Source organism: Salmo trutta, chromosome 31, assembly GCF_901001165.1.
Source record: "Salmo trutta chromosome 31, fSalTru1.1, whole genome shotgun sequence".
Classification (NCBI taxonomy): Eukaryota; Metazoa; Chordata; class Actinopteri; order Salmoniformes; family Salmonidae; genus Salmo; species Salmo trutta.
In genome coordinates, this window is record NC_042987.1 from 1,445,644 (window position 1) to 1,457,810 (window position 12,167).

At 45.0% G+C, this 12,167-nt stretch overlaps 1 protein-coding gene across 1 annotated transcript in view; it reads right to left on the bottom strand.

The window, feature by feature from the left end:
* The window catches only part of LOC115169306 (kin of IRRE-like protein 1), a 104,071-nt gene that overhangs the window by 39,026 nt on the left and 52,878 nt on the right, over positions 1-12,167 (bottom strand). Inside the window, exons 2-4 of the mRNA XM_029724796.1 lie at positions 10,062-10,211; positions 4,208-4,357; positions 2,433-2,590 (exon numbers count right to left, since the gene is read on the bottom strand). Coding sequence (XP_029580656.1) covers positions 2,433-2,590; positions 4,208-4,357; positions 10,062-10,211 — 458 coding nt within the window. The remainder of the gene's footprint in view (positions 1-2,432; positions 2,591-4,207; positions 4,358-10,061; positions 10,212-12,167) is intronic.

Sequence of the window (12,167 nt, forward strand, 5' to 3'; positions counted from 1 at the left end):
GTCCACACCTGCTGTATTCAGCGCATGTGACATAAAATTTGATTTGAAACTATACATACCTTGGCCTAAACATCAGCGCTACAGGTAACTTCCACAAAGCTGTGAAAGATCTGAGAGACAAGGCAAGAAGGGCCTTCTATGCCATCAAACGAACATAAAATTCGACAAACCAATTAGGATCTGGCAAAAAAATACTTGAATCAGTTATAGAACCCATTGCCCTTTATGGTTGTGAGGTCTGGGGTCCGCTCACCAACCAAGAATTCATTAAATGGGACAAACATCAAATTAAGACTCTGCATGCAGAATTCTGCAATAACATCCTCCATGTACAACGTAAAACAACAAATAATGCATGCAGAGCAGAATTAGGCCGACACCCGCTAATTATCAAAATCCAGAAAATAGCTGTTAAATTCTACAACCACCTAAAAGGAAGCGATTCCCAAACCTTCCATAACAAAGCCATCACCTACAGAGAAATGAACCTGTAGTTGATGGTCCTGGGGCTCTGATCCTGGGGCTCTGTTCACAAACACACACAGACCCCACAGAGCTCCAGGACAGCAACACAATTAGACCCAACCAAATCATGAGAAAACAAAAAGACACATTGGAAAGAATTAACAAAAAAACTGAGCAAACTAGAATGCTATTTGGCCCTAAACAGAGAATACACTATGGCAGAATACCTAACCACTGTGACTGACCAAAAATTAAAGAAAGATATATGTATTCAGTGAGCATTGCCTTGCTATTGAGAAAGGTCGCCGTAGGCAGACCTGGCTCTCAAAAGAAGACAGGCTATGTGCACACTGCCCACAAAATGAGGTGGAAACTGAACTGCACTTCCTAAACTCCTGCCAAATGTATGACCATAGAGACACATATTACACAGACCCACAAAGAATTCGAAAACAAATCCAATTTTGATGAACTCCCATATCTATTGGGTGAAATACCACAGTGTGCAATCACAGCAGCAAGATGTGTGACCTGTTACCACAAGAAAAGGGCAACCAGTGAAGAACAAACAGACTCATATTAAACATCTCCAGTCCAAAATGAAATCTAGAATCGGCTTCCTATTTCGCAACAAAGCCTCCTTCACTCATGCTGCCAAACATACCTTCGTAAAACTGACTATCCTACCGATCCTCGACTTCGGCGATGTCATTTACAAAATAGCCTCCAACACTCTACTCAGCAAACTGGATGCAGTCTATCACAGTGCCATCCGTTTTGTCACCAAAGCCCCATATACCACCCACCACTGCGACCTGTATGCTCTCGTCGGCTGGCCCTTGCTACATATTCGTCGCCAGACCCACTGGCTCCAGGTCATCTATAAGTCTTTGCTAGGTAAAACTCCGCCTTATCTCAGCTCACTGGTCACCATAACAACACCCACCCGTAGCACGCCCTCCAGCAGGTATATATCACTGGTCATCCCCAAAGCCAACACCTCCTTCGGCCGCCTTTCCTTCCAGTTCTCTGCTGCCAATGACGAATGAATTGCAAAAATCGCTGAAGTTGGAGATTTATATCGCCCTCACTAACTTTAAGCATCAGCTATCTGAGCAGTTTACACGATTGATGCAGCTGTACACAGTCCATTTGTAAATAGCCCATCCAATCTACCTACCTCATCCCCATATTGTTTTTATTTACTTTTTTGCTCTTTTGCACACCAGTATTTCTACTTGCACATCATCATCTGCACATCTATCACATCTATTGCTAAATTGTAATTACTTCGCTACTCTGGCCTATTTATTGCCTTACCTCCTCACCCCATTTGCATACACTGTATACAGACTTTTCTATTGTGTTATTGACTGTACTTTTGTTTATTCCATGTGTAACTCTGTGTTGTTGTTTGTGTCGTACTGCTTTGCTTTATCTTGGCCAGGTCGCAGTTGTAAATGAGAACTTGTTCTCAACTGGCCTACCTGGTTAAATAAAGGTGAAATAAAAAAAATAAAATGTAAATACAATTCATATTTATGTTTATTTCTTTTCTCGTTTGTACTTGAACAACACTGTATATAGACATAATATGACATTTGAAATGTCTTTATTCTTTTGGAACTTTTGTTAGTGTAATGTCTAATATAAATTTGTATTGTTTATGTCACTTTTGTTTATTATCTACTTCACTTGCTTTGGCAATGTTAGCATATGTTTCCCATGCCAATAAAGCCCTTAAATTTAAATTGAATTGAGAGCGAGGGAGGGGGGGGGGGGGAGAGAGAGAGAGAGAGAGAGAGAGAGAGAGAGAGAGAGAGAGAGAGAGAGAGAGAGAGAGAGAGAGAAAAAATTTTTAAAGAAAGAAAGAGAAGGACAGGGTGGAGCCAACTAAAGGTGTATTTAGTGATACAATATGGCAACATGCATCGGTGTTTATGCCGCTGTGTCTGTATGTGACTCACGGTGGTGCTGAAGGCTCCCTCCAGGGCCACCCCGTCCCGTTTCCACTCGATGATGCCCAGTGGCTTGGCCCCGCGGGACACACAGCTCAGGTTATAGGAGACATTGGCTCTCAGCAGGATCTCTGGAAAGCCCTCGATCACTGGGTCATCGGGAGGGACTGTAGGACAACACACGCAGTGTGCTAGACAAACACACTGCATATACACACTGCACTGGACACACACACTTTTAATACCAGAGTATGTGAGCGGAGTTGAGCAGTCGTAAATTCACATCCTTTCCAACTGCTTCGCTAAAAACCGTTCCGCACTCAAAGAGAAAAGAAACTGCTGCTCCAAATTCGCTCCATTCATTAAAATCACAATTTAACCAACACCCATCTATTTTTGTGACTACCTGGACCTACCATGTTGATTTGAAGTATTGAAACCAAACTATATGATTTGAATATCTTTTTTTTTTAATAAACATGAAAAGGTCAATGTAAGAACAGCACATCATTTCAAATGGGCTACATGTCATATTAAACAGCATATAAACACTCTAAATAGGTCAGGAGACAGACAGGGAGTTAAAATTGAATTATTTAGGCTCTATTATTTCAAGGCTATAGTCTACAAAGAAATAGATAGCATTTGCGAGTGCGAAACACTAGGCTGGTAGGGAGTCAGGGACATTAAGTTCTCAGCATGTAAACAACATTTTGTTGTATTAAATCATTATAGTCTATAAATTGCGCATATAGGCTGCGACTTACTTCGAATGAAAATTAAATGTAAATGCCTTATTTGGCTTTGTCTACAGTGCCTTTGAATTCATTTTTAGAAACACCAGTTTGACCAGAGTCTGTGGCTTCAGGCTCATGTGATGGTGCCTAGAGTTCAGGCCAGCAGCAGAGAATATCCTCTCCTCACTGGCAAAGCCATTTGCGATGCTAAACACCCTTTTGAACACTCTTGCCAGGCTGGGCAGAGATGCAGAGTTGTTTATTTTTTATTTTTCTATAGCTAGTCCTAAAGGTTTTTAGGCAAAATAACCCAATCAAAAGGGAACGCTTGAAAGTTGCAGTATGCCAGTCCTATTGGGCCAAAGTCAATTATGGCCTATTGTATATAGATAATAGAACAAAAATGAACAAAACGTTTAAGAGATCAGTGTTTTAGTTTATAAATACTTTGCTACAATGACACACTTAATTAGCCACCCATCTCGTTGCTTTCTTTTAGCATGTGCACATAATAAGTAGGTTACACCATCATGCTTTCGGGATTAGTGTCTTTTCAGATTCCACAATGATTCTTTAGTTGTGGACAATACATCACAACACTGCCTCTTTTGCTCTTGGTCCTCATCTTTGTAAGTCACCTTGATTTTGCACCTGTGTTTTATATCAGTTTCTTTATGAAAATATTTAGCAAACTCCATAACAGTAGCTAAAGAAAGTAGACTACAAATGCATGCTGGGCCGGGCATGCCCTGAGCTGGTGAAGTGAGGGCTACTGGAACGAAATTGGAGCTGGCGAGAAGGCTGACACTCCAGCCTTTGGGAATCTCGCTCTATGCTCCAGTCAAATTGGATACGCTCCGCTCCAGCTCCGATCACGTACACCGCTGTACACACACTGCACTGGAAACACACACAGTCACACACTGCTCTGGACACACACACACACACACACACACACACACTCTGCACTGCACACACACACAATCTGCTTATACAGTCCACATTGCAATGGACACACACATTCCTGACAGACAGATAGATACTCACTGAGGACGGTGAGTTTGGCTCTCCGGGAGCGTAGGGCAGCCTCTGTGGCCTGGCACTCATACAGGGAGTCATCGGACAGCTCTGCCGCAGAGATCTCCAGGTTATACTGGCCCACGTCTATCACCCGCAGCACACGGTACCTGGGCCAGGCTGAGCGAGAGAGAGAGAGTCAGACACATCCCAGCAAACACGTCCACAATGGCATGACGTGAGCCCAATGCGGGCTAAAATATTGGCCCCGCATTGGCTTCCAACATTGGGCGAACATGCCTTTGCTCATCGGCTCCACATTGAACCCCAAGGCATTTGCCCAGTGTGGCCCAGTGTGGGAAGCCCATATCTGGTGACGGCAGCCCTCACTTTGCCTGAAATAAGCCCATCTTTTTACAACAAACATGCCCACATTGGCACGATGTAGGCGCAATGCGGACTAAAATATTGGCCCCACGCAGGCTGCCCTAATTGGGCCGATGCGCCTTCACTCATCGGTTCCACATTGGCCCCAAGGCAGATGTCCCCAAGGGCAGCCCTCACGGTTTTTCACAATTCCAAACATTTAATCCGAGTAAAAATTCTCTGTCTTAGTTCAGTTAGGATCACCACTTTATTTTAAGAATGTGAAATGTCAGAATAATAGTAGAGAGAATGATTTATTTCAGCTTTTATTTCTTTCATCACATTCCCAGTGGGTCAGAAGTTTACATACACTCAATTAGTATTTGGTAGCATTGCCTTTAAATTGTTGAACTTGGGTCAAACGTTTTGGGTAGCCTTCCACAAGTGTTCCACAATAAGTTGGGTGAATTTTAGCCCGTTCCTCCTGACAGAGCTGGTGTAACTGAGTCAGGTTTGTAGGCCTCCTTGCTCGCACACGCCTTTTCAGTTCTGCCCAGTAATTGTCTATGGGATTGAGGTCAGGGCTTTGTGATGGCCACTCCAATACCTTGACTTTGTTGTCCTTAAGCCATTTTGCCACAACTTTGGAAGTATGCTTGGGGTCATTGTCCATTTGGAAGACCCATTTGCAACCAAGCTTTAACTTCCTGACTGATGTCTTGAGATGTTGCTTCAATATATCCACATAATTTTCCTCCCTCATGATGACATCTATTTTGTGAAGTGCACCAGTCCCTCCTGCAGCAAAGCCCCCCCACATGGTGCTGCCACCCCCATGCTTCACGGTTGGGATGGTGTTCTTCGGCTTGCAAGCCTCCCCCTTTTTCCTCCAAACATAAGGATAGTCATTATGGCCAAACAGTTCTCTTTTTGTTTCATCAGACCAGAGGATATTTATCCAAAAAGTACGATCTTTGTCCCCATGTGCATTTGCAAACCATAGTCTGGCTTTTTTATGGCGGTTTTGGAGCAGTGGCTTCTTCCTTGCTGAGCGGCCTTTCAGGCTATGTCGATATAGGACTCGTTTTACTGTGGATATAGGTACTTTTGTACCTGTTTCCTCCCGCATCTTCACAAGGTCCTTTCCTGTTGTTCTGGGATTCATTTGCACTTTTCACACCAAAGTACGTTCATCTCTAGGAAACAGAACGCGTCTCCTTCCTGAGCGGTATGACAGCTGCGTGGTCCCATAGTGTATATACTTGCGTACTATTGTTTATACAGATGAACGTGGTACCTTCAGGCGTTTGGAAATTGCTCCCAAGGATGAACGAGACTTGTGGGGGTCTACAATTTTTTTTCTGATGTCTTGGATGATTTCTTTTGGTTTTCCCATGATGTCAAGCAAAGAGGCTCTGAGTTTGAAGGTAGGCCTTGAAATACATCCACACCTCCATTTAAAAAAAAATGTTAACCTTGATTTAACTAGGCAAGTCAGTTAAGAACAAATTCTTATTTTCAATGATGGCCTAGGAACAGTGGGTTAACTGCCTGTTCAGGGGCAGAACAACAGATTTGTACCGTGGGGATTTGAACTTGCAACCTTTCGGTTACTAGTCCAACGCTCTAACCACTAGGCTACCCTGCCGCCCCTGAAATGATGTCAATTAGCCTATCAGAAGCTTCTAAAGCCATAACACCATTTTCGGGAATTTTCCAAGCAGTTTAAAGGCATAGTCAACTGAGTGTATGTAAACTTCTGACCCACTGGAATAGTGATACAGTGAATTATAAGTGAAATAATCTGTCTGTAAACAATTGTTGAAAAAATGACTTGTGTCATACACAAACTAGACATCCTAACCGACTTGCCAAAACTATAGCTAGTTAACAAGAAATGTGTGTAGTGGTTGAAAAACGAGTTTAATGACTCCAACCTAAGTGTATGTAAACTTCCGACTTCAACTGTACATATTTTTACCAGAGAAACTTAAAAGTTTATCTTATATCAAATTCACTTATCTTAGTCTTTTTACAGACAATATACATTTTTTGTTGACATCACACAACAAACCACTTAAACTTAAACAGGAAATTAACATCATGAATTGGGGTACATGAACCACGCCCGCAAATATTCAAATGAGCCCCGGCCTCTACATTATAAGATAGTTGGGCTTGGTGTGGGCTAGCCTGTGTGGGCTAGCCTGTGTGGGCTAGCCTGTGTGGGCTAGCCTGTGTGGGCTAGCCTGTGTGGGCTAGCCTGTGTGGGCTAGCCTGTGTGGGGTTGCCCACAAAATACCCACATGGGGCCAAGTTTGCTGGGATGTACACAAACAGTGCATTTGGAAAGTATTTAGACCCCTTGACTTTTTCCACATTTTGTAACATTACAGCCTTATTCTAAAATGTATTAAATACTTTCCCCCTCATCAATCTACACACAATACCTAATAATGGCAGAGCAAAAACAGGTTTTTAGAAATTATTGCAAATAAAAAATTTAAAAATAATGGAAATTCTCATAACTATTCAGACCCTTACTCAGTACTTTGTTGAAGCACCTTTGGCAGTGATTACAGCCTCGGGTCTTCTTGGGTATGACGCTACAAGTTTGGCACACCTGTATTTGGGGAGTTTCTCCCATTCTTTTCTGCAGATCCTCTCGAGCTCTGTCAGGTTGGATGGGGAGCGTATTGCTGCACAGTCTCTCCAGAGATGTTCGATCGGGTTCAAGTCCGGGCTCTGGCTGGGCCACTCAAGGACATTCAGAGACTTGTCCTGAATTCAGTCCTGCGTTGTCTTGGCTGTGTGCTTAGGGTTGTTGTCCTGTTGCAAGGTGAACCTTTGTCCCAGTCTGAGGTCCTGAGTGCTCTGGAGCAGGTTTTCGTAAAGGATCTCTCTGTACTTTGCTCTGTTCATCCTAGGTTTCCTCCAGACGTGACGCTAGGCAAAAAGAGTTCAATCTTGGTTTCATCAGAACAGAGAATCTTGTTTCTCTTGGTCTGAGAGTCTTTAGGGGCTCTTTTGGCAAACTCCAAGTGAGCTGTCATATAGCTTCTGTCTTTCCACTCTATCATAAAGGCCTGATTGGTGGAGTGCTGCAGAGATGGTTGTCCTTCTGGAAGATTATCCCATCTCCACAGAGAAACTCTAGAGCTGTCAGAGTAACCATGGGGTTCTTGGTCACCTCCCTGACCAAGGCCCTTGTCCCCCGATGCCTCAATTTGGCCGGGCAGCCAGCTCTAGGAATAGTCTTGGTGGGTCCAAACTTCTTCCATTTAAGAATGATGGAGGCCACTTTGTCCTTAGGGACCTTCAATGCTGCAGAAATGTTTTGGACCCTTCCCCAAATCTGTGCCTCGGTACAATCCTGTCTCGGAGCTCTACGGACAATTCCTTCGACATCATGGCTTGGTTTTTGCTCTGACATGCACTGTCAACTGTGGAACCTTATATAGACAGGTCTGTGCCTTTCCAAATCATGTCCAATCAATTGTATTTACCACAGGTGGACTCCAATCAAGTTGTAGAAACATCTCAATGATAATCAATGGAAACAGGATGCACCTGAGCTCAATTTCTAATCTCATAGCAAAGGGTCTGAAAACTTATGTAAATAAAATATTTCTGTATTTTATGTTTTATACATTAGCAACATTTTTGCTTTGTCATTATGGGGTGTTGTGTGTAGATTGCTGAGTTTTTTTAGTTTTTTTATACATTTTAGAATAAGGCTGTAATGTAACAAAAATGTGGAAAAAGTCAAGGGGTTCTAAATACTTTCCGCAGACAGTACCTAGGACCAGCTGGAAGAGAGAGAGAAAGCGAGACAGAGAGAGTGAGAGAGAGAGACATGTACACGCATCACACAGTACCTAGGACAGGCTGGAAGAGAGAGAGAATGACAGACAGAGAGAGTGAGAGAGAGAGAGAGAGAGAGAGAGCGAGAGAGAGAGAGAGAGAGAGATGTACACACATCACACAGTACCTAGGACCAGCTGGAAGAGAGAGAAAGAGAGAGAGAGAGAGTGAGAGCGAGAGAGAGAGACATGTACCCGCATCACACAGTACCTAGGACAGGCTGGAAGAGAGAGAGAATGACAGACAGAGAGAGTGAGAGAGAGAGAGAGAGAGAGAGAGAGAGAGAGAGAGAGAGAGAGAGACATGTACCCGCATCACACAGTACCTAGGATCAGCTGGAAGAGAGAGAGAAAGAGAGAGAGAGAGTGAGAGCGAGAGACATGTACCCGCATCACACAGTACCTAGGACAGGCTGGAAGAGAGAGAGAAAGACAGACAGAGAGAGTCAGAGAGAGAGACGTACCCACAGCACACCCGCTGAGACACAGAGAGAGACAGCAAGTCGGATAGACGTACACACACATACACACAGATAGATACATGTACACACACACAGACAGTGTCAGACAGAGTCGCATACACATACAGTATGCATACAGTGTACATACATCTACAGCTTACGGTACCTAGGCCCGGCTGGAAGTCGGGCCTAGGTACCGTAAGCCACACACACACACACACACACACACACACACACACACAGAGAGAGACAGAGTCAAACACATGTACCAGTCGTACATACATTTACATACCGTAGAATATAAATATATTTAAATGTAGACCTATGAAAATAGTGGCATACCATGAATCTCAGAGAATGAACACACATTTGAAATTCAAACACGTAGACAGACAAACACAATGCAAAACCGACTCATAGGACTTTCCTCAATTAGGTAAAAAGCCGTTCTCTCCGCGCCTCCGCTCTCTTCCCTCTGATGTTTTCAAAAGGAGGAGAAGATGGGAGGAGAGGAGTCGATGAAATATAATTGAGAAAAGGACAATATCTCATCACACCATGCATGGTGTATTCCATCCACTCGGGGGCAGACCAGGAGTCTAAAAGCACCCCCGAATTATGACATCATCGATTTGGATTCTGAAGGGGACAAAAGTATTGGTCCAGATTACATCATCTTTGCCTGCCTCCACCTACCAGCAGCATAGCAACCAGCAGAACCAGCAGCATAGCATCCACCAGACAGGTGAACACCAAGGAGCACAATGAAGCAGCGTATGTGCGTGCTTGAGTATGCATGTGCGCATAAATACATATACTGTGTCTGCTTTCATCTTCTTCATGTGCGTCAGTGTCTGAGACTGCACTGCTATGCTCCATTTTGAATCTGGGGAGCAAGGACACAGACAGACAGACAGACAGACAGACAGACAGACAGACAGACAGACAGACAGACAGACAGACAGACAGACAGACAGACAGACAGACAGACAGACAGACAGACAGACAGACAGAGAAAGAGAGAGAGAGAGAGAGAGAGAGGAAACTGCAGAAGCAATGGCTTTTGACCTTATTGAACCTGTGAATCAAACTGAGTTGGACACGCACACCACATTTCAGATAATTACCTTTGGGTTAAGTGTGTGTGTATGTGTGTGTGTGCCTCCTTTTGTATGTATGTGTGTATGCTCTCACCCCTGAGGCCCTCTCCAATGCCCAGTGCCAGTCCATCCTTGGTCCACTGTACGATTCCGGTGTAGTTGTAGACGACACAGGACATGACTACTCTCTCTCCCAAAACAACAGACTGGTCCGCTGGCTCCTGTGAGAACCTCGCTGTCCACACTGTCACAGAGACAAACACACTGTCAGGGAAAAGGTATACTGTAGGTGTACGTATATGTGGCGCTTATTTGAGTGAAAGTATCAAATAAACACAGAAACATATAGCTACAGTACACAAGATCAAACATGTGCACACACAAATACACACAAACACACACAAACGCATGCACGCATACAGACAGTTTCAGAACGCATACAACAGCAGGTGGAGAACCAAAGTATTAACACCATCATGTTTTCAAGTTTTCATCATCAGGTAGAAATATTTAATATTTCTGTGACATTATTGCTGATATAAGGAAAACAGTATCTCAAATGACTCTGTCACGTCCTGACCCTAGTAAGATGTTGTTTTCTATAGTAGAGTAGGTCAGGGCGTGACAGGGGGTGTTTTGTGTTGTTCTATGTTTTCTATTTCTATGTTTAAGTTCTAGTTTTTCTTGGGATTGTTTGGGTTGATCTCCAATTGGAGGCAGCTGATCCTCGTTGCCTCTGATTGGAGATCATATTTAAGTAGGGGTTTTTCTTCCTGGGTTTTGTGGGTTATTATATTTTGAGTAGTGTTTGTTTCTCTCTGCGTCACGGTTTGTTGTTTTTGTATTTTCAGTTATTTTGTGTATTGCATAAGTTTCACGCATTTACTAAAATGTGGAACTACAACCACGCTGCACTTTGGTCCGATCCTTTCGACAGCCGTGACAGAATAACCCACCAAAAAAGGACCAAGCAGCATGGTAAGGAGTATCTGGAGGAATGAACTTGGGAGGAAATTTTGGATGGAAAAGGACCTTGGAGGCAAGCTGGGGAGTATCGATGCCCGAAGGAGGAAATTGAAGAAGCAAAGAGGGAGCGACGATACTACGAGGCGCTATATCCACCAATAGGCAAGGCGGAGAGGCAGCCCCCCCAAACATTTTTTTGGGGGCATACGGGGAGTTTGGCGACGTCAGGGGGTAGACCTGATCTAACTTCCCGTGCGTATCGGAGAGAGCCATGGAGCAGACAGGAGCCAGTCAGGGAGTCAAGCGCGGAGCTCGATGCAAGATTCCGAAGAGAGGTACTGGCAGAAAGAGCACTACGGAGTGGGCGTGCTGAGGAGCGAGTGGATGGACGAGTAATGGGTTATGGTGTGATGCGCAATATATCGCCCATACGCACTCACAGCCTGGTGCGCTCGGTTCCAGCTCCTTACCGGTGTAGGGCGAAGATGGTCATTCAGCCAGGAAGGAGTAGGCCTGCTCAGCATGCCTGGTCTCCAGTTCGACTACATAGTCCGGTACGTCCTGTGCCTCCTTCCCGCACTCGCTCTGAGGTGCATGTTACCAGTCTGGCGCCACCTAGGTCAGTCCCACGCATCAGACCTCCAGTGCGCATGCCCAGTCCGGAGTGTCCTGCTCCTGCTCCCTGCACTTGTCCTGAGGTGGGTGTTACCAGTCTGGCGCCACCCATGCCAGTACCACGCATCAGGATTCCAGTGCACATTTCCATTCCAGAGCTTCCGGCGACAGTTCCCCGTCCAGAGCTTCCGGCGACAGTTCCCCGTCCAGAGCTTCCGGCTAAGTTTTTTTTAGTCCGGAACCTACTGAGACGGCCTACAGTCCGGAACCTACTGAGACGGCCTACAGTCCGGAACCTACTGAGACGGCCTACAGTCCGGAACCTACTGAGACGGCCTACAGTCCGGAACCTATTGAGAAGGATCTCAGCCCGGAACCTCCAGCGACGCTCCTCAGTTCGGAGCCTCCAGCGACGCCTCCCAGCCCAGAGCCTTCAACGGCGGCCCGCAGCCTGGAGTCTTCAACGGCGGCCTGCAGCCCAGAACCTCCAGTGGTAGCCTGCAGCCCAGAACCTCCAGCAATGATCTACAGTTCGGGTCCTTCGACGACGATCCACGGTCAGGTGGTAATAAAGCAGAAGGATGAGCGGGGAGTACGCCCAGAACCGGAGCCGCCTCCT